Source organism: Nesoenas mayeri, assembly GCF_963082525.1.
Source record: "Nesoenas mayeri genome assembly, chromosome: 25".
Classification (NCBI taxonomy): Eukaryota; Metazoa; Chordata; class Aves; order Columbiformes; family Columbidae; genus Nesoenas; species Nesoenas mayeri.
In genome coordinates, this window is record NC_137549.1 from 1,765,725 (window position 1) to 1,789,737 (window position 24,013).

Consider the following 24,013-nt stretch of genomic DNA (forward strand, 5'->3'; position numbering starts at 1 on the left):
TCTTCTTTGTTTGGCACTAATCTGTTGTGCTTGAGTAAATTTCTATCCATCTGCTCTCTGGGCCTGGCTGGCTGTGAAGAGAGGTGAAACGGGGGTCCCAGCGGATAGAAAGATGAATTCCTGCTCTGGAAGGGCCAGATACGACTGACAGAGTACGATCTAATTTCCAGCTTCCAGTCCGGGTTCAGTCTTCTGCGTGTCATATCAAGTGCTGTCAGAAGATGCCAGGATGAGAGTGAAGCCACGTGGAGGCTGCGAGAACAACCCTAGACTAAGATCCCTGTTGTTTCTCCAGGCACCACGATTTGAACCCTGGAGCAGGCGCTGAACGCCAAGAGACACAGAGCGCTGGGTTGGCAAAGTCAGTTCAAGAGCCGAAGAGTCCATTTTCTGGAGGCTTCATGACACCGAGAAAGCCAGAAGGTGAAGCAGATACGCAGAGGATCCACAGGAACAGAAGCCCACGGGACTCCGCAGCGCCTCCCCCTCAGCGCTGCGGCAGGAAGAGAAGGCACTCTGCCACTGAGGAGGGGGAGAAGCTGGACGGGAGCCACCCAGACTGTCCGCCTCCCAAGCGCAGGCGCACCGGCCCTGTGGAAACACGGAAGCGCGCTCCTCGTCAGTCATGGCGTGGCAGTGGGATCCTGCGCCGCTCCTCCCACAGGGCCAGAAACAGCTCTGGTTATGGCAGAAGGTCCATTTGGGAACGGCTGTACAGCCCGAGCGGCCGCCGAGCAGACTGGCACCCCGGGTCGCGAGGGGAGCAGCAGCCTGGGAAATACTCGCTCGAAAAACAAGGTGCGCTCCCCCCAGTGCCCGTTCACCCAGAGGCTGCAAACAAAAAACCGCCGTGCAGAAAGAGAAAACAGACCTGTGCAGAGGAGGGTGAAAGTGCGCCCGAAAGAAAGCGGCGGAGGATAGAAGTGAGCCTTCTGGCCATCCAGCCTTGAAAGGGAAATGCCAGAACGGGAAGAAGATCAAGAAATCCCAAGCGAGCTCGAGAGAGGAGGACTGCAAAGGAGGCTGCGTTTGCAGCCTCACCTGGCAATGTTGCCAACCTCTCTGCCAGGTGTTCCAGGTGCACGGCTTATGGACAGAAGCGTTCAGTACTCGTGACTGAAATTACCATCGACACTGGCCACTGACCATCAGAGGCCACAGACAAACATTCGCAAGAGGATGCTGACCGCTGAACTTGACATGTGTGTTTGCAACAATAAAATTGCTGTCATAGCCAAACCCAGTCCTAAGTGGCGCCACCTGATTTCCCTAGAGAGTTGACGACTCAGGAAAGAATGGAGGAGCTTGATTTGGGTTTTGTTTGGTTGTTTACTTCTTTACATTTTTTAAATTTCAGCCTTCATCGATGCAAGCAGCCTTGTGAGCTAGATGGGCAGAAGCTTTCTACAGCTGCTGAGCATGTTAAATTAGCATGTAGAGTTCTCAGTGAAAATATGCCAAAGCACAGAGCATCTCCAGAGCTGCTCGATTAGAGACTCAGGTGCTTGCGTTCTCCTGGCAAACATGGACAGTAGTGCTGGGGAAAAAAAGACAACAGTGATGAGTCTTGAGGATGATCTTGGAGTGTCCTACAGGTCCAAGCAGCTTCTGGCCCTCTCCTGACTGCTGCAGTTTGTTGTTCTTTTTGGTGCTTTCCCCCTTTTCTTAAACACATCATCACAGAGGTGCCACCGCTGATTGGCTCAGCCTTGGGCAGGTCTGTCTTGGAGCCGGCTGGACTCAACTCCACAGAACACACCAGAAACTGCTCACAGAAACCCCCCTCTTGCCCTTTTGGACCGTTTTCCACCGAGGACAGCCAACGGCAGTGGAGGAGGCGGGGAGAAGGTCTGTGATTGATATGTAACCAACCAATAAACTTTGAGGCCGCAGGGGAGGTGGCAGGGGTTGAAAGGCTGGGCACTGTGAAGGGCGGGCCATGCCGGCTCCACCAATCATACCTGGAAGGTGAGTGGCACATGGATGATTGACAGGCTTTCTGACCAATCTTTTGATGGGAGGAGCAAGGGTGCAGTCCCAGGCAGCCGCTCAGAGGAAAGGCCAAGCAGCCCCGGCCCCAGGCCCAGGGCCTCTGTCCCCGCTCCCTCCCTTCCCCCTCGGCCATCCCCGTGTTCTAGAGCCCCTGTCTCGACGGCCGCCACCCGCTCACACAGTCAGTACCCCGGGCCGTGCCGCCAGGCGGCAGCCACGTGCCACCCGGCCTCTGTACGAATGAGTTCCAGGAAAAGACTGCTCATTGATAGGAATTCAACCCGTTAGAGCAGAAATCTCCGCAGAGTACTGCCAGCAGCTGCCCTGGCGCTGCAGCACGCTCTAACTGCAACTTCATTGCCAGCTGCAGCAATACAGAACTCTGGGGAAAAGCAACTCACGGTGCCCCCGCGGCGGTGGCCGTGCCAGAGCTGTAGGGCTGTGCCCGTTGCCCCTGGACGTGCCGGTAGCCGGGGATGGAGGTCGGCAGCACCGGAGGGCTGGGGCCACCGCTGTGCCCTGATGGCCACAGGGACTCGTGCACTCTATGTGGAACACCCCGGGATCGAAGCAGCAGCCGCACGGTGCTCTCTGCACTCCCCCTGTGTGGGGGAGAGGGGGCCGTGCTGGGCCGGGGGCCCCTCCATGGGCACCCCCGAGCCGGCCCCCATCGCTGACGGCCCCGGTTCTGCCCAGCGCCGTATGTGCCGGGGACAGGGGTGGTGGGTGCTGGGAGTGCCCGGGGTCTGGGATGGCGAAGGGGCCGAAGGTGCCGGGGTGTCCGAGCAGACAGGGGTGCCGTACCTGCTGGTAGGGCCTGGGGGGCCGGGGGTGCCCCCCCCGCCGGGGGTGCCCAGGCTGCGGGGAAGGGCTGCTCCTGCCCGGGCAGTGGGCACAGGGGGGCTGAGCCTGCAAGAGAGACAGGAGCCATGGCCGGCGCTCACCTCCGCTCTTGCCCCCAGGAGCGTCCCGGGCTGCTGGGGTCGTGGTGGGTCCGTACCTGGGGGGCAGAAGCTCTGGGGGAGCACAATCGGCTGCAGGGGCTGCAGAAGCCGAAAAAACGGAGGGGCCCGGGGGCCGCGCGCTGGGAGCCGCAGTGGTGGCTGCGCCATCGTCCCTCTGGTTCTGGTAACTAAGGACTCTTTGGGTGTCCCAGGATGGAATGTTGGGGCTCCCTGTGTTCCGCCCCAGCCCAAGAGCCTCCCCAGCTCCTCCTGGGCAGGGAAAGGGTTCAGGGGGGCTGGGCTGCCCCCGGCCCCCACGGGCGGCTCCCAGGGGCTGGGGCTGCAAGTGCCTTTGGCTGGAAGCCTTGGGCCGTTCCCAGAGCTGGGACATCCTTGGCATGGGGGGACTTGGTGGGACGAGTCCCCTGCCTGCAGTGCTGGGCAGGGAGGTCCGGGCTGGGCAGGAGGGGTGGGCAGGGCAGGCGAGGTGGAGCTGTCGCACGGGCTGGAAGGGAGAGCTTGGATGCTGCAGCCCTTCCAGTCAGACGGGAGGGGACTCAAAGCCCCTGGGGGAGGGTCAGGGGAACAGTTTCTTCCCCAAAGGGCTGTGGGGCATTGGAACAGGCTGCCCAGGGCAGTGCTGGAGTCACCATCCCTGCAGGGCTGGACAGATGGACATGAGGTTCTCAGGACATGAGGCAGTGCCAGGCGTGGGCTATGGTTGGACTCAATGATCTTGGGGGTCTTTTCCAACCAAAATGATTCTATTATTTCAGGGGGGAAAAAAGGCTCAAAACATAAATTGGAACTTAGGTGAGTTTAAGGGAAAAGAACAAATACATTTTGCCCCATCTATGAGATTCCAGGCTCCTCTGCCACCCCAAAAAAAACCTGCTTCACCGAATCATATACAGAGTCCCAGGCTGGTTGGGTTGAAGGGACCTCTGGAGATCATCCAGTCCAACCCACCTGCTAACACAGGGTCACTAGAGCAGTTCACACAGGGTTGTGTCCAGGCGGGTTTGAATGTCTCCAGCCCTGCCCGTCATCTCCAGACCACACTCCCATCTCTTCCAAAGCACCCACCAACCCCTCCAGCCCCCAGTCAGCACCCGCGATGTGCCGGGCCCATCCCGACCAGACCCTCATGGGCAGGATCAGGTCTCTTGGCCATGCGATCACCTCTGAGTCTCTTCTCCTCTCCCAGCCTTTCATCGGGGAGATGATCAGAACCAGCCCCGCAGCCTGGATGGGGCTGAGCATCGACCAGATGCGCGGGCAGAAGTGGAGCTGGTGGGACGGATCCACGTTACAAGCAGCCCTGTGAGTGCCCCTCGCTCCGGTTCACGAGCAGGTTCCAACAGCCCCGGCCCAGGGGAAATGTTTCCCAGCGTGATGCTCAGCACAGACCCGGCTGCCCCCAAAATCCCCCTGGAGGCGGCAGCAACGCTCATAGGAGCAAAGAGAAACCAGAGCAACACGGGTTTGTTCTCCGCAGCCCAGCTGAGAAGCAGGGAGAAGAGAGGGGAAAAAGCAATTAAACCCTTATTACTATTATATACCCAAATGCAAAGCACAAAAATGGGGAAGTTTCATTCCATCTAACTGCAAGATATTTGCCCCAGCTGTAATATTTTTCATGCAGTGGTGCTGTCGGAGCCACAGTGACCCAAGTATGTATTTAGCAAAAGGCGGTTTCCAATAGAGCTTATATTTGTTAGTACACACATGGGGTGTGGGGAGGGGAAATTATTTTTTGGGGTGAGCACGGGTTTACCGACAGTTCTGCTTCCCTGACAGTTGGAAAAACAAGAGGCAAACAGGTGGTACCATCAGCTGAGCTGACAGTGGCTGTGCCGGTTCAAGTTGTGAGGGGAAAACACCCTAAAGAGATAAATATTGTTGCTGAAAACACAGTGTCCGAGTGCACGACGTCAGGCTGATTGCCGTCCCGGTGCTGTCCAGGTCTCTGGTAAGTATTCATGAGATACCAGGTTACTAGAAGTTGTCTTTTGTAAGGTCCTGCATAATGGTAAACTTATGCTGGAGTGCCTAGTTCAGCTATGCAAGTAAGAAAAAGACAAACATGCAGCACGCTGTGCTGGGGGGATTCATAATCCTCAGATCCATTATCTTACTGTATTGAAATAATCCTATGTTTTAAATAACTGATACACATGAAGGTTTGTTTTAAATATTCAGAAGAACACACTTTTTTTTTTTTTTCCTAAATCAGTGGCATGACATTAGATTTGTTGTTGTGAATTATTCTTCCAAAGATGTTAAATGGAGACCATGAAGGGACAATGGATGGGAAACAGGGATCCAGACAAAATGAAATCTTCACCCTGAAAACTCTTTCCTAGGCGGAAGATGCTCATGCTGTGGCCAAGAAGCAGCTGGAGAAGGAAACGCTGATGCGCGTGGACCTGGAAAATCGGTGCCAGAGCTTGCAGGAAGATCTGGAGTTCAGGAAGAATGTGTTTGAGGAGGTATTGCCAACCTAGTAATCTCGTCATAGTCTGAAGCTTATGTACCTTTTATTCAAACTGACTATAAGCAATTACTGACTAGTTCAGGTAGGGAAAACCAGTATTATCGTTACTGTAAATGTAATAAAACAGTTAAAGGTTTTGAGAAAAGCTACATGGTGGTGGAACTGTCATGAGAGCCCAGTGGTGGTGTTCCATGTGCATTTGGTGGGTTTCTCCTTCTCATCCTGCACGTTTCCATCACTTTCTCAGGGCTGGATGAAAAAAGCAAGGGCTCCTATTAAAACAACTGCCACTTTGTCAGGGAATTAGAGGAGATGATGCAGCTTGTCCTTTGTTTCCCCATGGGAAATTCCTGCAACTTTTTACACCAGTCAGACACTTTGTATGTAAAGCACCAAGCAAAGTCAGGCTGATGATGGAAAATCAAATTCAAACTTTGGCATATGAGTCTCTTCCCGAGCCATTATAAAAAGGGGCTCCAAGCAGTAATAAACTCCTTTAAAAGCGAAATCTGCCTTTTATTCCATTCCCTTGTTTCTCTTCCTTTCATCCCTTCCCTCTCTTTCTGTGTCTCCAGGTTGTGCTCCAGCGAAGATGATGCTCTCCAGTTTCCACTCCTGCTTCTCTCTGCTGGCTTTTATAGTTTACGGTTTAGTTTTCCAAGTCCACGAGCTGCACTCAGGTAGGTGTCCCTCTGGTTTTGCTGATCCCTGGGATGCATTTGTCAGGCTGCGTGTTCACTGATGATGATTTATCTAGAAATAATGTAGCTAGAAATCTATTTTTACTTTATAAAGTCCCCCACAATATATGCAGAAAATAGATCATCGATCATAGACAAGTGCAAAATTGCCAAAATAGAGGGGTTTTTTTAATTTGATATTTTCTCCCTTTGTGGAGTACAATCAGGAGGTGATTTTCACCCTTGATGGGATTCAGACCTGGAATGCGCTTTTATAACACAGAAATGAGTTATTTCCCATTGCTGCTTGTGCAGTGACCCAACGCGTGCTGAAAGTGGAAATTGCAACACTCAGAGGCTGCCTGAAGATGATGAAAAGCAGAAGGAATGATGGCAGAGTCACCCTGTTCAGGCACTTTTCAGACAGTCAGCACTAACTTGTGAGCTGACTCCAGGAAAGGAGGTTTTGGATGGTGTGGAGGTGTCCAGTCTGCTCCCCACTGCCCTCAGCTCATCGGCTCCGGGCTGGACTGGGCTTGCACAGCATTTCCAGCTGCTTTGAGGGAGCAGATCAAAGCCCAGAGGGGCTGGATGGTCTGGAGAGCAGAGCTGGAGTCCAGCACCTTCTCCTCTCTGGGGTACCACACTGTGGGAGCTTCCACCTCCCCTCGCCCTGCTGACTCCCTCTCATCTCCTGAAACTGCCACAGGTGTGTGACCACATCCTACACTTGATTTTTGGAGATCCCTCCCAATGTTCCTGCAGTGCCCTCGCCCTGTTTGCATCACGGGATCTGCCGCATCTCCCCGCTTCGTCCAGCTGTGGGTGGGTGATAAGAGCCTGCGGCACCGCTGGGTGCTCAGAGCCCTCCTGGGTCAGCGGCACCATGTGCACCTCCAGCCCGGTGGGATGTCACCTGAGGACACCAGCCCCAGGGCACGGGCCATGCTCTGGGTGTCCAGGCCCCATACAGTGATGAGGGAAGATGTCGGGCTCCATTCACCTGCTGCTCGCCCAGATTTGTCAGGCTGCGCGTGGGCTTCAGGGTGATGTTCGCAGGGCATGTGTTGCTTCGATGGCTTAACTGGTGAACAGGGGACAGCAGGTGCTGGGCTTTGCACCCCACCTCTCTCTTCACCAGGCAGCTTTTCATGTGCCCAGGGGTGATGGCCTCACCTGTCACTGTAGGGGGCTTGGTAGGTGACACCTGCTCTGCTCTGTCACTTCACTCTGGGAAGGACTCCACTGGAAGGAGCACAAAATGAAGTGCAGTGCAAGGGAACTTGCTGCTGGGTGGTTCTGCTGCCTGGTGCTGGGGACAGGAGCCTGGGAGCACAGGACTTGGTTAGTACTAGAATTAGGTTATGATTGGAATCGATCTTAAGCCTATCTTTCCAACCAAAATGATTCTATTATTCTATGGCTGGGGACAGACCGGCTCGGCAGGAACTGTTCAGTCAGTGTCCACTGTCACATGGTGGCATCGCATGGCACAGTGAGGGCTGCTGAACACCCCGTCTGCAGGGTCACCCAGTGACAAAGTTAAACATGTACCCCCCATCCCCACAGTCACAGCGTGCAGCTGCACCCACATATAGGACCTTTCCACCCACGGCACCAGCAGCCGCGTCCTCTGGTCCTGCATGACTGGCAGAGGCAGCAGGTCACTAGTTCCAGCACATGTGGAACTCTCTGGCTTCACGTGCACTTTTGCAGATGCCTGTAGCAGTGGCACGACCCCTGTCTCTGCCTGGTACCCCTGCCCGGAACCCGGACCCTCTGACCCCCGCATGGGTCCCCCACTCCCAGACAGTCCAGCCTGATGCTCACTGCAAAAACACAACGCTCACACCCCCATCCACAGGCACCGCACAGCCATGCACACCCCAGACCCTCTCCCACTTGGTCCTGGGGACTCCCACTCTCCAGCCAGCCAAGTGCACTGAACAGCTCTGATTCACCCAGGACCAGGCCCTTTTATACCAATTTTTACCTGTTCCCCTCCTTGTCCTCCCTGATTCACTTCCCCTGCACAAACCTTTAACTGTTCTCATACTTCCACTGAACCCCCAGTATCTGGGACCCCCAGCTTTGCATCCTGATTATTGCAAAAGCCAGGCTGGCCCTCCCTGAAGTGCTGCCCACAGGTTTGTGAGAGCCCACTGATTAGCACAAGTGATGAGGTTGGTTTATTATCCTTATCTCTGCTATCAGTTGTTGGCCAAATCTGTGCCTCTGAATGCTTCACTGATTGCCTCCCTCTTCCTTGTCGTCCCTTTTGACAAGGTCCCAGGCCAGGTCCCTTTGCCCCAGCCGATGCTCTCACCTTCTGCCTGCCCCACGCTCCCAGCTGGAGACAGGAGGGTGCAGGACCCCCAAGGGCTGACAACCTGGGGGAGCTGCCTTGGTGACACATCCCAGGGCAGCAGCTTTCCCTCATCAAACCATCGACTATGGCCTCGCCTCTTGGCTGAGGAGAGGGAATTGCTTTTAATTAAGCTGGACTTCAATCCCACACCCGCTCCGTCTCTGGGTGCGAATCCTGGCTCCATCACCTCCTTCAGTCCTGAGTTACCTCCCTCAATCCCAGCTCTGCCACCCCCTTCCCACTGCTGACCGTGGGCTTCTCCCAGGGATGAGCAAACTGCTGCCCATATCCATGTCCTCCTCAGTCTGATATCCATGCCCTCCTCAGTCCGATATCCATGCCCTCCAAAGCCCAATATCCATTCTCTTTTCAGTCCCATATCCATCCCCTCCCCAGTCCAATATCCATCCCCTCCCCAGTCCAATATCCAGCCCCTCACCAGTCCAATATCCATCCCCTCCCCAGTCCAATATCCATTCTCTTTTCACTCCCATATCCATCCGCTCCCCAGACCAATATCCATCCCCTCCTCAGTCCAATATCCAGCCCCTCCCAAGTCCAATATCCATTCTCTTTTCACTCCCATATCCATCCCCTCCCCAGTCCAACATCCATCCCCTCCCCAGTCCAATACCCAGCCCCTCCCCAGTCCAATATCCAGCCCCTCCCCAGCCCGTGCGGCCCCGGGAGGAGGCTGCTGCACCATCCGCAGCTGCACCAGGTGCTTGCGGCAGGGACGTGCAGGTGGACGCTGCCAGAAGAACACTTCTGGAGCAAAAGCATTGCCCCAAACCCTCCAGATCACTCTAGTGGCTTTCATTTTTGAGCGGAGGCAGCACAGAAGGAAATGAGTCAGAGACTGGGACACAGAGGGATGTTTTTGTTTGGTTTTTGACAGGGAAATGCGCAGCTCAGATGGGTGAACCCCGGACACTCCGGTGACAGCCGAGCAGCTCCTGCCCCATGAGAGATCTCGGTTCCTCCAGGTAAGCGGCATCTCTTGCAAAGCTGCAGATTGAAATTGCTTTCTGCCATCTGCCAAAATTCATTGTGGTTTTCACTGCTCGTTAACAAAGCCGGAACTAAGTCAGCAAGTGATAAGAGGTTACAGTGGGTTCAGAGCAGGGCCAGGTCCCATCTTGTCTGAGTTTTGAGTTAGTGTTCTGCTTATTTTGCTTTCCCTGCTCTGAGACATCCGTGCGGTGGCAAGGGATGTGCTACCGAGTCCTGAATTTGTCCCAGAGGACGAGTGTGTGGCAACAGCTCCACGTGCATTTGGTCTGGGCTTCCCCTTCTCATCCTGCACGTTTCCATCACTTTCTCAAGTCTGGATAACATAAGCAAGGGCTTGTATTAAAACACCTGTCGCTTTGTCAGGGAATTAGAGGCAATGTTGCAGCTCATCCTTTTTTCCCCATGGGAAATTCCTGCAACATTTTATCCTGGTCGGATACTTTGTATGTAAAGCACCAAGCAAAGTCAGGCTGATGATGGAAAATCAAATTCAACCTTCGGCATCTGAGTCTCTTCCCGAGCCATTATAAAAAGGGGCTGCAAGCAGTAATAAACTCCTTTAAAAGTGAAATCTGCCTTTTATTCCATTCCCTTGTTTCTCCTCCTTTCATCCCTTCCCTCTCTTTCCGTGTCTCCAGGTTGTGCTCCAGCGAAGATGACGCTCTCCAGTTTCCACTCCTGCTTCTCTCTGCTGGTTTTTATCGTTTACGGTTTAGTTTTCCAAGTCCACGAGCTGCACTCAGGTAGGCGTCCCTCTGGTTTTGCTGATCCCTGGGGTGTTGCTTCCAGTCTCAGTATCTTCCTGGCTACCGACACAAAGGAAAAAGCGTTGAACAACATCTGGTTTAAAAAATATCCTGGGCTCTTTTTCTGTCAGATCGCTGACCTGAAGCCGCCCTGGCAAAGGGATGCAACACAACTGTTGTCTTGAAAGTTGATTTGCTTTTGTTTCCTTCAACCAGAAAATACTTTCTCTGTGCGTTGAGTGTCCAGCTTATTAATAAGCATTTCTTTTTAAATTTCCAAAGATGCTCAGAGCACCTGATACATTTTTCATTTCTGCTGTAATAGGTGCAAATAGCTGAGGATCTTTGAGTTTTATCTGTACTCAAATTCTCTCCTTTCTCCAACCACCCACCCAGAAACCTTCCAGGCACTTCTTTCCTTCTTCATCCTGCTTTCTCCCCACCCTGAGCAGCCCAGGAGGCACTTGTCCCTTTGAGAACAAATTCTCTTAAAAGAGGTCTTCTTTAAAAAGATCTGAAGAACTCTGGCGGTAGCGCAGGACAGGGAATCATGTTCTGCACAGCTGGGATCCCTCTCCCAGCCCCTCAATGGCTCATCCCCCAGCACAGTGACACTCCAACACAATGACACGGCTCGTGGCACACGAACCGTCTGGAGCAGCAGCCGCTGTTTTTCTGGCCTTGGTCACCACTGCAAACTGACGATTATTTCTTCTTCCTTTGGGGTTTTCTCCCAGCTCCGCTCAAAGTGATGGGACCCTCCGGCCCCGTCACCGTGGCTGTGGGCGAGGACGCGGTGCTGCCCTGCCACTTCTCCCCTGCGCAGAGCACACAAGACATGGAGGTGACCTGGTTTCGGGAGCAGCTCGTGCCCTTTGTGCATCGCTACAAGGGGGGCAGGGACCGGAATGGGAATCAGATGCTGGAATACGTAGGGCGCACAGAGCTGTGGAAGGACGGACTCGCCAAGGGCAGCGTGAACTTGACAATTTTCAGCATCCAACTGACTGACAGAGGGAATTACACCTGCTTTGTTGTCAGTGGCTCAGACTATGACCAGGCTGTGGTGGAGCTGAAGGTGACAGGTTTGTAGTCTGTGCTCCTGGTGCCTCTAATTTACTTGCTTGTAGCCAGCGCTCTTCTTCTCTTTCCTCCCCAGCAGCAATTACCGGTGGGTGCTTAGGAAACAGAATTTAATGAAGTTCTATGTTTGAAGGTACCAAGAATGTCTCATAGAAGTAAAATTGCTTAATAAGTGACTGTCACGTGAGTTATGCTACCCACTTCAGAGATGTTCTTGACATTCTTTTCCTCATATGAATGGGTGCAAGAAAAAAATTGTCATTGAGTAATACAGTAAGAATGTCCCGGTTTGTGCTATTATATTTTAGTATCCAATACCACAGATTATTATGAAGCAGTAGCAGCCTCTAGAGCAGATCTTTATGTGAAAAACACTGCAAGAATCAAAGAATCATAGGAAGTTTTGGGTTGGGATTTCCACAGCTCCCAGTGCCCCCCCTGACATGACAGGGACATCTTCACCAGCTCAGGGTGCTCAGAGCCCCGTCCAGCCTGGCCTGGGATGTTTCCAGGGATGGTTCATCCACCACCTCTCTGGCCAACCTGAGCCAGGCTCTCACCACCCTCAGGGCAACAATTCCTTCCTCATGTCCAGCCTGAATCTCCCTCCTTTAGTTCAGAACCATCACCCCTTTTCCTATCACCATAGTCCCTGCTCAACAGTTTGTCCCCATCTTTCTTATCAGAACCTTTTAAGCACTGAAAGGCCGCACTGAGGTCTCCCTGGAGCTTCTCTTCTCCAGATGATGACCCCAGCTCTCAGCCTGTCCTCCCAGCAAAGCTGTTCCAGACTCGGGTCATTTCTATGGCTCCTCTGGTCCCTCTCCAGCAGGTCCATGCCCTGTTGAAACTAAATGTCCTGACCCTGGATGATGGTTTGTCGGTGTCCGCGTCCATCCCTTGTCAGGCAGACGGACAGCCAGGCCACCCCGTTCCCATGGGATCACTGGGTGTCTGTGTCCCCACAGCCAGTGGCTCTGTCCCGCTCGTCGCGCTGGAGCGGTACCAGGACGGGGGGATCCGGGTGTCCTGTCGCTCGGCCGGCTGGTACCCACGGCCCCAGGTGCTGTGGCGAGATCCCCACGGGCAGCATCTCCCATCCCTCTCGGAAAGCATCACCCAGGACCAGAGCAGCCTCTTTGCGGTGGAAAGCAGCATCATCCTCACCAGGGGCACGAAGCAGAACGTCTCCTGCTGGGTCCAAAACGTCCTGGACGGCCAAGAACGGGGATCAGAGTTTTACATCTCAGGTGAGGGGGGGACGAGGGTATCGCCCCATTATCGCTGCCCATGGGGCTGCACTGGGGACGTGACACTGGCAGAAAATCTCGGGTGCATTTGTCAGGCTCCATGTTTGGTGCATCCAGTGTTTTCTGCACCCCGCAGCTTTCTTTTTCTCACATGAGAACAAAGCATGATTTAATTAGAAATAATTTGTCTAGAAATCTATATTTGCTTGAAACAATCCCCCAAAATGTATTCAGACAAAACATCGTCAATCACAGAGAAGTGCAAAATTGCCAAAATAGAGGGGTTTTCTTTAATTTGATATTTTATCACTCTGTGGAGTACAGTCAGGAGGTGATTCTCACCCTTGATGGGATTCAGACCTGGGATGCACTTGTATAACATAGAAACGAGCTATTTCCCATTGCTGCTTGTGCAGTGACCAAAAACCTTTTGTGGGTTTTATTTTTCAGATCCCTTTTTCCATAATGCCCATCCTTTGATAGTTGCTCTGGGCATCGTCTCGGTTGTTGTGGTCGCTCTCCTTATTCTCGCTGTTTATCTATTTAAAATTAAAGGTACTGTCCTGGTGCGGTGTTTGGGGAGGGAGACTGGTCCTGTTCGGCCACCTCTGGTTTTGTTGGACGGGTGGGTTTGGGAAATGTCAGGATGGTCCCACAGTCTTGTCTCGGTGTCTGGGACACACCTGTGGTGCCAGGGGCTTAAAGACTCAGGGATGTGCTTTCTGGAAAGAAAAGAAAGGTTGTTTTTCCAAGAAAAAGATAGCAAAGAAGGATGTGGATATTAAAGCAGCATGAGGGGGACTATGCCCCACCCAAGGTGGATTCTTCTTACAGAAATGGAGCAATGATTTGCCAGACCCTGCAAAAGAAACCCCAAACCTTGCACTTTGAGGGCCTGGCAGGGCTTGTCTCCTTGAGGAAGACAAATAATACAGAGGAATAAAGGACATTGAAATCCTCGATTTCTTATCAGAAGGAGCTGGCCAGTGGGTCGCTCAGGCACCGCAGCACTGCCAGACCCCGGTGGCTGTAACTCCTTCTGTGGCTTGACCAGGGCTCTTTGGATGGGATGATCTTCTCAATTATTTACATTTCTTTCTTTCCTTCACAGGAAAGCGTGAGGATCAAATAGGTAAGCTTTACCTTTTATTTCCTAGAAACTGGATAATTCCCTTGAGTGGGAGAATTCATGTGGATATGTGGGAGGAAGGTGGCTATTGGCTATAGAAAATTGTTAACTCTGTGTATGAAATGTTGAAATGGGGTAATTTTAAGGAAAATCACTGCCAAACCGAAGAAAGCATGAAAAGATATTGTACCAACAGTGAATTTTGCTTTTAAAAGGGCTCTCAAGGTTCTTCCCAAAGCTGGTAGAAGCTCTGGGGAAGCACATGTCATTTGGCAAGGGCCTCAGCTGTGTCTCAGCACTAACAAAACCTTTCCCAAAACCCCGGGCAGGATGGTTCCGTAGCCCTGAAGGAGAAGTGCAGCCCCGTGCTCCTCCCAGGTCCGTGCAAACCTGCCCCTTCCCCGCTGCCCTGGAGCTGCAGCCCTGGCTGGACTCTGCCCGAGGCGGCTCCGGGGAGGGTGGCCAAGAGCTCCAAGAGTCGTGAGCAGAAAGACCTTGGGGAGCTCCTGAGCTGCAGCTTTTCCATCAGGAGTGATTTCAGCCTCCTCCCCACCCCAACCAGTGTATCGGTGAACAAGCAACGGGCTTTGGTGGTGATGCTCTGTTCTGCTTTTGTTTTTCAGCCATGCGAGACGCAGCACTGCGTAAGTCCCGCTCCCCGTCTTCCCGGGGAAATCCTCTCTGAAAACTTTCAGACTTTGTTATTCATCCTCTCACTCTGTCCAAATGTTCTTCTTTCAGTAGACACTTTACTTCTCCCTCCCTGACACCCTAATCATGTGAAAATTTACCCTGAAAAGTCATTAGGGATTTTTCCCTGAATGGCTGTCATTGCTTTTAACATTCACATCTTTTTAATGTAGTGAAATAGAACTGAAAACATTATTGTTTTCCAGGATTTACAGAAAGCTAGGCTGTTGAGAATTCTATTCTAAGAATGTAGATTGTTTGCTTACCAAGAAATAATAACAATTAAAAAAAAATAAATGAAGAGATCATATTAGTTTCTTTGCAGCTCATACAATTGCCAAGAAAGATCTTTGGCTATTAAAAGTGAGCTCTTGCTAAACTGGTACCAATACAGGCGGAAGGGGGAAATAAATCCAGGCCCAGCTCACTCAGGAATCATGAGCATCCTTGTGACCAGGGTGTAAATCAGCACATCTGCCCCCTTTGTCACAGCCTCTGCTCCCCTGGGTGGGGGGATCCTGGGGAAGGGGATTGCAAAGAGTAACTTGTGCTTCTCTTTGTTGCTCAGGGGACCATGTTGCAGAAATCAGTGAGTTTCCTATTCCTTACAAAGGATTTTTCACAAAGTCTGTAGAGGGTGGTGGGCTTTTGTGTTTCCTTTTCACTGTTAAAGTGCAAAGTGAACCAAAAAGTGGGTGGAAGGTCAGGCAGGTGGGACTTAATGTGGGGCGGGGAAAGGAGAGAGTGAATTTGAGTCAGACAATTAAAGGTGATTGAGGATGGTTTTGCCAAGTGTTTGCAGAAGCCCCCTCATGGCCATGCAGGTGGTTACAGGTGAGGTTCTATCCCAATCAATATCCCACACCCATTTGTGCTGATTTATCTTCTTTTTCAGAGAAACAAGCTCAAGAACTTGGTGAGTACCATTCTCCTTCCTACATGGGAGACTTTTCCACTGCGCCATTTCCTCACCTGGGTTTTGTACCTTTCCCCTGATTTTGGTTTTACTTTAGGAAAGAAAAAGGTAGCAAATACCAAACCCATTTCAGAAACATTATTTTCATTTGTTCTCTATGTGTTTTTAAGATATTCCCTGTGATACTTTTATACTAGGAAGAAAATCATTTCACTTTTCAAAGAAAGTAGAAACAGCCCATAAATTGTCAGGACAGTTTTGAAGCTCTGTGCTGTGACATGACTTTCACAAATATAGCAACAATTCTGAAAATGTGCAATTGCACTGGTCTTTCAGTATTCTGAGCTAATCCAGCGCAACTGTGTTCAGATTATCACTCAAATGTGATTTTTTTTTCTGATTTGTTTTTATTCTTTTTTTATTTTTTATTTTTTTTTTAAGCATGGCGAAGATATGCAGTGCCCATGGAAAAAGGTAATTAATTAATTAATAATCTTTCCTGCTTTAATCTCCCTTCTGGTATTTCCTCTGCCGCACGATGTTGGTGGGACCAGGGATGCTTCTGCCAGGCGTCACTGTCCAGGAAGGCGTGTAACACTCAGACCTCTTGTTAGTTTGGTGCAAGTCCCAGTTTCAGACCAGTCTGGAGAGTCCTGGTCCTCAGTGCACAGAGCTGGTCACACTTTAGACATGGGGGCTTCTTCAGTCTGGAGGAGCTGGGTCTCTTGAGCTTGAAGAAGAGGAGACTGAGAGGCAACCCCATTAATGTTTATAGATATGTAAAGAGTGAGTGTCAGGAGGATGGAGCCAGGCTCTTCTCGGTGACAATCAATGATAAGACAAGGGGAAATGCGTATAAACTGGAACCCAGAGGGTTTCACTTAAATTTGAGAAGAAACTTCTTCTCAGTGAGGGTGGCAGAGCCTGGCCCAGGCTGCCCAGGGGGCTTGTGGAGTCTCCTTCTCTGCAGACATTCCAACCCGCCTGGACACCTTCCTGTGTAACCTCATCTGGGTGTTCCTGCTCCATGGGGGGATTGCACTGGATGAGCTTTCCAGGGCCCTTCAACCCCTGACATGCTGTGATTCTGCATGATTCATTCTGGAGCTCTGCTGGTATCCTCTTCCCTCTCTGCTCAATGTCATCTCTCTGCTTCATTTTCTGCTCCTTGCACTAACATTGTCACCTTGTGCAGCTTCCCATGCCACAGTCTGCCAGCTATCGCTTGCACTCTTTCTCTTCCTTGTGCAGCCCCAGCAAAGCTCTTTCCTGGGGTGAGCTCTGCCCTGATGTGTTGACTCCATCTCTCCTGCAGTGAAGGTGGTTCTGGATTCAGACACAGCCCACTGCAGACTTGTCCTGTCTGATGACTGCAAAAGTGTGAGACGAGAAGAGAAGATGCAGGACATCCCTGACAACCCCAAGAGATTTGACTTATGGTGCTGTGTGTTGGGTCGTGAAGGCTTCACCTCAGGGAGATACTACTGGGAGGTGGAGGTGGACAACAGAGGAGGATGGGCTGTGGGCGTGTGTAGAGAAGATGTGGAAAAGAAGGGTGAGATTGTGTTTAATCCAGAGGCGGGTTTCTGGGCAGTGGGGCTGTGGGCAGGCTGCTTGCAAGCTCTCACATCTCCTTATCGCACTTTCGTTTCTGAAATCCAGACTCACAAGCGGATCTGTGTGTTTCTGGATTATGAAGAGGGGCGAGTGTCATTTTTTGGTGTTGATGAGAACATGCCCATCTTCACGTTTCAAGAGACATCATTTGAGGGGAAAACAATCTACCCTTGGTTCTGGCTGGGTTGTGAGACACTGCTCAAAGTGTGTCCTTGATAAAGGGGAGAGAGCAAGAGAAGGTTTCCTAGGGGACCTCAGCCATTCACACTCACAGCAGGGTTTACGTTGGAAGGAAGTGCTGGAGGTTTCTGCTGCAGCCACCTGCTCCCAGCAGGGCTGCCCTCAAGTGCCTGAGGTGTCTTTGAACCTCGTTCAGCTGAGTTGTGTAGGATGTCCAAGGGTGGAGATCTCGTTATGTCTCTGGACCGCTGGCTGGTGCTGCACTTCTCTCAGGGGGAAGAATTACCCCTTTGTGTTTGAACAGAGTTTCCCCAGTTGCAGCTCCTGCCTGTCGCCTTTCATCCCCGCTCTCCACCAGTTGAACACACTCTCACTGAACACACTCCCGCAGCAGGGATCGCTTTCTGAATGTACTGAATAAAGTTACTTCAGTGGGATTTGTCTGTGTGTCAGCACCAAATGTCTGTGTCCAAGGTGTTGCCTCCACCTCCTTTTAACTTGTGAGGGGTGTCAGGGACTTTTGAGAAAATGGTTCACTGCATCCTACAGGAGACAATGAAGGCATCTATGTCAGTGGGTCTGTGCATGGCTGTGAGTGTCCTCAGCACAAGCTCAGGTGACGAGCTCACCTGTGACCTGGAGACACCTGACACTGGGAAGTGGATGCTCCCTTACAACTCTGAGTAGGATGAAGGAGACTCAGAATGTCCTATATGGGCTGAAATGAAGCTGGAGAAACCACAATTTTGCATGGAGAAAGGCATCTCGTCCGCATGGGGGTGCCCCCTGCTGCCAGGGCTCTGAACAGACACTTCTTAGACATTTGTGTCCCTAAAGAAAATGGGTGGGAAGGTGAAGATACAGATTGTGCTTTCTGCACGGGAGAAGGCGCACCGTGCTCCTCAGGCCACGGGCCACGTGGTTGCATGTTTCTATGACCCTCAGACACCATCACTTCAAGATTCTCTTCCTATTTTGGAGATAGATGGGAACAGATAGGACCTATTGTGATAGGACAAGGGTTGACAGTTTTAACTAAAGGGGGGGAGATTCGGGATAGAAATGAGAAAGAAATTGTTGGCCCTGAGGGTGGTGAGAGCCTGGCCCAGGTTGGCCAGAGAGGTGGTGGATGAACCATCTCTGGAGACATCCCAGGCCAGGCTGGACGGGGCTCTGAGCACCCTGAGCTGGTGAAGATGTCCCTGTCATGGCAGGGGGGGAACTGGGGGAGCTGGGAAGGTCCCTCCAACCCAAACTGTCCTGTGATTCTAAAATCAGGGTACAGGGCTGGTCCCCACAGGGCAAAGGAGAAATTAGGAGAAAAAAACAAAAAAACAACCAACCACTCCTTCTTTGAGTCTAGGCTCTTCTTGATTCTCATTGGATCTTTTTTCACTGATCTCAGATGAGCCTTTGTTTTGTTAAACTGCCGATGGTATTTCTAGTCCATCACCTTGAAGGGGTTTAGTCTGAATAAATCCTTTTCTTCCCAGCAAAGTGCAGAACAGGCCCGGTCATGTCTTCCTTTTAGCCTTGAAGTTGTTCTTTTCTCCCCGGTCGATTCCGTTCTTCCCAGCAAAGTGCGAACCAGACCTGATCTCACAGGTGGTCAGTGCAGTCTGGAGCCGTTTTGGTGAATACCAGCAGAATTTTACTGCTTCAGATTTCAGCAAATTCAGCTCACTAAGTACCATGAAGCAAAGAGGATATTAAAAATCACACAACCTTTTCATGCTGGGTGATTCGTTCTATCTAGGAGGCATTTAATTAAGCCAGGTGATTGATGTAACACTTAAATTGGGCTTGTCCACTGACCCGTGAGCAGCACAACCGTTGCTGTATGGGCAGCTTGTTCAGCAGAGAGCTCACAGCAGCTCCCCAGGCTGCCATGTTGATGGAACAAAGTGGCTGTTCTGTAGTCCAGTGGCAGACCCTGGGAAAGGTCTGCAGGAGGCTCCGTGCACCCACATCTTGAACTGCTCTGGACCTCCTAACCAGCCCCCTTGTAATCCACCCCAGGATGCCATTGGCCTTCGTTGTTGCAGTTCGGTGTGTTGTTTGCTCCCTCGGGGTTTCCCAGCGGGAGTTCTGGGCTCAGCTGCTGCTCTGGCCTTTCCCTCCTCTGGAGCCTGCACCAAACTGCTGATGGTTTGGCTGGGGGGTCGATGCCTCCGCCAGCGCCCCAACTCGAAGCCACATGACGAGTCCCAAGTTTGCCCGTCGGCAGCTCAGAACCTGCGCTCGTCCCGTCTCCTTCCCCGCGGGCTGTTGGAAACCACGTTCCTGACCCCATGAACGTCCCCGTTCTCCACCCGGCTCCTCTGCTGAGGGGGCGTTTGTGCCCGCGCAGGCGGCAGCCGTGCGGCCCCAGCAGAGCCCACGGGGTGTCCCCGCCCCGCTCAGCCCTGGGGACCCCAGTGTGACGTCAGAGCCGCCACTGTGAGGTCAGAGTTGGCCAGCGTGGCCTTCCCGCCCGAGGAAGGAGCCCCAGCTGCCATTTGGCTGTTGCCCTGGGCAGGCAGCTCCTGCTGCGGGTGCTGTTGTGCTGCTCGAGCTGTTGGTGCCTGGACAGGCCAAGTGCTGCGCTGAGCGGAGAGCCCGCCCTTGCCAGCCATGGCCAGGAGAAAGGCACCCCAGAGAAGATGCCGAGAGGCCTCCAGAGGCTCCTTGCAGGCCAAGGCCGACCAAGAGCCGTCAGGGGAGGCAGCGGGGCCGAGCCGCTGCCAGACGAGTGGGTAAGAATTGGCTGCTCCTGCCCGGGGCGGCGGGTTGGGGTGGGAGCTGGGACGCGGCCGGACACGACCCATGGGGCGGGGAGCAGCGTGGGGAAGATGACAGAGGCTTCTGGAGAGAGAAACGGAGCTGGGGAAGGGGCTGCCTCTGTCCCCGCAGCTGGGACGTCCCCTGCGAGGCTTCCCGAGGCCGAGCTCTGGCCAGGGCCTCGGCTCACACAGCGTGGGGCTGGTGGGCAAGCGGCATCTCCCTTTGTCCTCCCGCAGGAGCGCTGGCACGAGGCTGGAGCTGGTGGCGCGATTCTGCGGGTCCAGTCCCGGCTCAGCCACTGCGGGATTTGCAAAGTGGCGCAATGAGGCCACAAAAATTGCATGTAAGCTCAGCCACTGCTGCTCGCTGTGACGTGCTTGGGGGTGAACTCCTGGAGAGGAGACCTCAAGAGACAGGCCTGACTTGTCTCTGGTTTTTTTGCCCAGGGATGGTCTTCAGCCTCACTTGCTGCGGGGCAGGTGCCCTGGTCTCCCTGTGGACACGTCTGCTGAGTGTGTTCGTCTTTGCCGTGTACGTAGTGCAGGTTTCTGCTGTGGACGGGGGGAAGGGGGTGTCCCAGGCCAGTGCAAGCAAAGGGGAGAACAGGGCGTGTTCCCCAGCCCAGACATGAGGGAGAAATCGTTGCCCCTGAGGGTGGTGAGAGCCTGGCCCAGGTACCCCGAGAGGTGGTGGATGAACCATCCCTGGAGACACCCCAGGCCAGGCTGGACGGGGCTCTGAGCAACCTGAGCTGGTGAAGATGTCCCTGTCATGGCAGGAGGTTGCACTCGATGAGCTTTGAAGGTCCCTTCCAAGCCAAACTATTCTGTGACTCTATGTGAGAACAATCCTGCTTTCTCAGCCAAAGAGAGAGCGAGGTCCACACCACAAGGCTGCTGACAAGAGTCTTCATTTGCTCTTTATGGGTTATTTTCCTTCTCTTTCAGAAGCTGCTCCTGCAGCTCTTCCTCTGGAGAAGAGCTGCCAGTAGTGTTGAGCAGTGTGCACAGAAATCATGTTCCTCCAGCCTTTCAGCCTAAGAATGCAAATCCAGCTGTTGAAGGGGTTTGCTCGACACTTGTTTCCCTGACAGCCCCTGGACTCTCTTTTTCAGGCACAAAATGGCCCCAAAAAGGAACTGGTTTGTGATGGACAGGCAGAGGATGCAGTTCTTGAGGGACATGAGGTGCTTCCGAGTCATCCTCCTGTTGCTCCTGGTGGCTCTTGGCATTCACTCTGCGACCTCGATGCCAGGGTGGACAACACGGGCAAAGGGATGGATGGAGGTGGGTGACTCCTGCAAGGGAGCGCTGCTGACAGCGGCTGGAGAAATCACGGGCTCTTCTGCTTCCGTGCACGGCGACCCAAAGAAAGAGCAGCCTGTGCCGTGTCTCCTGGGGAAGCCTCCCCCGGGGAGCCCCGGCAGCTCTGGTGGTGGAGATTCTAACGGGGAATTGTTCCCTTTCAGGAGCAGATCTGTGGGTCTGCAATTGAACGGAAGATCCAGAGGTAAGAGATGTTTCCTGAGCTGCAACTGGGTCTGTGCAGAAGCCTCAGCCAACACCTCGTGCTACCTGCACCCATTTTCCTAAAGCCAGGGCTCCCGTCCTTCCCTCTGGCCTTTGCATTGCTCAGCCTGGTGAGGAGGGAAGCGCTGGCACAGCCGGGCGAGCACACGTGCCTGTGCTCCATGCTGAGCTGCGACGCTCCCCAGAGGGGATGGACATCTCTCTGACGAGATCTGCTTTCCTGGTCCTTCAGCGATTACCAGGCTTTGCTGGCGGCACAAAATCAAAATATGCGGCGTCTGCTGCAGGAGGTGGCTCAGCTGAGGGTGCAGCTCGTCAGAGTGAGGAAGGTGAGCGTGCATTTGGGGAAGGAGGTTTGGCTGGGCAGAAGCCCCGAGAAAGCCTCCTTGGGGTTGTTGGTGGGCTTGGACTGCTGACCGTGCTGTTCCTCAACCAGGCAGCGTCCGAGGTGGCTTCGCAAGTCTCCATGGAGATGTCTGACTGGGCTCTGCAGAGCGCTGGTACGGATACAAGCAGCCCAGCCGTGCTCCCGGCGCTGCTCTCCAAACTGGTGATGAGGACAGGACTGAAAAACGAGGAGCTGGCAGAGGCCTCACGGGTCACGTCTGAGCACCGAGTCCTCCGCTTGCAGTCATCTGCCCCCCCTTCCTTCCAGGTGCCACCATCGACATGCGGAGAACTTCCCAGACCTACAGCTGCCAAGGGAACTGGATCTGCAGCGTTATACAGCTGTTTCATGCTGTCAACCCTCCTGAGGCTGTTCTGCAGGTAGGGCAGCAGAAATCCTCAGTGCTGGTTTCCTTCCTTCCCGGGAAGTTGGGGTCTGATCTCAAGGGCATTTCCCAGCTGCAGCAGACCCCACAGACACCGCGGTGCCTGCGCTGCAAGCTCCAGGAGCAGCTGTGTTGGCCCCAGCGCTCTCTCACGCTTCATTTCTCTGCTGTTCTGGTTGCAGCCCGATGTTTCCCCAGGGAACTGCTGGCCTTTCCAAGGGCGTCAGGGCCAGCTGGTCATCCGGTTGCCAGCACGAGTCCACCTGAGCGCCATCACCGTGCAGCACATCTCCAAGGAAGCCTCTCCCTCTGGGTCCGTCATCAGCGCCCCCAGAGACGTCGCTGTCTTTGTAAGTGTCTGCTGGGCGCTTCTGTCATGGGGCAAAGCCGTGACAGCGACTTTGTGCATCCTCGGAGGTTTGTGTCCCGCTCTCTCCTGAGCCCGGCCGTGCCCTGGTATGATACTTCAAGGGCTCGAGAGGTTTCCTTGCTCTCAAGACTTAGTCTGGCCAGGGCACCTCAGGGTTCTTCACTAAAACTCCAGGCGGAGACTGAGCTCCAGCCCAAGCAGTACCAGAGGAGCACTGGGGTCCCAGGAGAGGCTGGGAACGAGACAGGGCTGATCCAGCGCGTACGTCCCCGTGGTGCTGGGATGAGTCTGAGCTGCTCTCCTTGTGCTTTGCCCCTGAGGGACTGGATGCGGATGGTGAAGAGGAAACTCTGCTTGGGATGTTCATGTACAACGTGGCGAAAGAGCCCATCCAGACGTTCCCGCTGAAGGTACGGTCCACACGCGGGGGAGAGATGCCAGGGAGCAAAGCAGGTTTGCCCGCACGTCCGCAGCAGGAAGAGCGTGAACGCTTTCTCACTGGCACAGGGGCCCGCAGCACTTCTGGGAGCTGGTTCCTGCGCAGGAGCCGGGCTGGCAGGGGCAGATCCATTGACTGCACTCTGGCTCTTGACGCCTCCGTTTCCTTTTGCCTCTTTTCTTCACAGGCACTTCCCAAAGCCTTTTCATACGTCAAATTTCTTGTCAAGAGCAACTGGGGAAACCCGAAGTATACCTGCATTTATCGAGTGCGGGTTCACGGGAAGATGGCGAAGCCAGAAAGCCTCAGCTGAAACCAGAGCAGAAACAAAGGCAAAAAATAAAAAATGCTGTGTCTGTTCAGATCGGTGTAGAACATTTGCAAACCCAATTCCTCAGCCCATGAACGTTCCTGTTCTTGATCTGGCTCATCTGTGTCAGAGGTTCGTTTGTGTCGGGTTAATTAGTGTCGACGTGGAATTTTGAAGCGTTTTGCCCCTTGCTATTCTGCCCTCCCCTCGGCACTGGCGTTCCAGGGCTGGGGAGGGTTGGAACTCTGTGTTCCTGGCAGCTCTAACAGCGTGTAGGATGGGCAGGGTGTCGGGGCAGCTCGCTGACGGGCAAGAGCGTTTCCTGGGGGTTGCTGGAGGATTCCGAGGGGCTCCTGAGAGACGGGGCTGGTGAGTGGGCGTCCCAGGATGCTGTTGGGGTTCTCCTGCCATTTCATGTCATTTGTGCCATGCTCAGGTGCCACACTATCCAGCGCATCCTCAGTAACTACCCCTCCTCTTTCTGTTCTTCCATGTATGCACCGCTATAATCCCCTTCATCTATTGGCCAGGGTTTGCCCTTTGTATATTATTTGTTACATGAATTAACAAATGAATTTATTAATAAATTAATTTAACTCAAGCTAGCAATCACATCCATGGTAGCTGCTCTCTCACTCCCCACCTCCAAATAGGGGAGAGAATCAAAAGGGAAGGGACGATCTTGTGGATTGAGACAAATACAGTTAGAGAAATAACCTCAAG

At 53.1% G+C, this 24,013-nt stretch overlaps 1 protein-coding gene across 1 annotated transcript; it reads left to right on the top strand.

Moving 5' to 3' along the window:
* Positions 1-6,028: 6,028 nt before the first annotated feature.
* On the top strand, positions 6,029-17,142 carry LOC308049478 (butyrophilin subfamily 1 member A1-like; the record flags this gene model as incomplete). The annotated part of the gene is made up of 7 exons (XM_080359160.1): positions 6,029-6,113; positions 10,979-11,330; positions 12,297-12,574; positions 13,025-13,140; positions 14,327-14,347; positions 15,289-15,309; positions 16,603-17,142. 7 exons carry the CDS (start codon positions 6,029-6,031, stop codon positions 17,140-17,142), a joined length of 1,413 nt encoding a protein of 470 aa, XP_080215286.1.
* Positions 17,143-24,013: the final 6,871 nt, after the last annotated feature.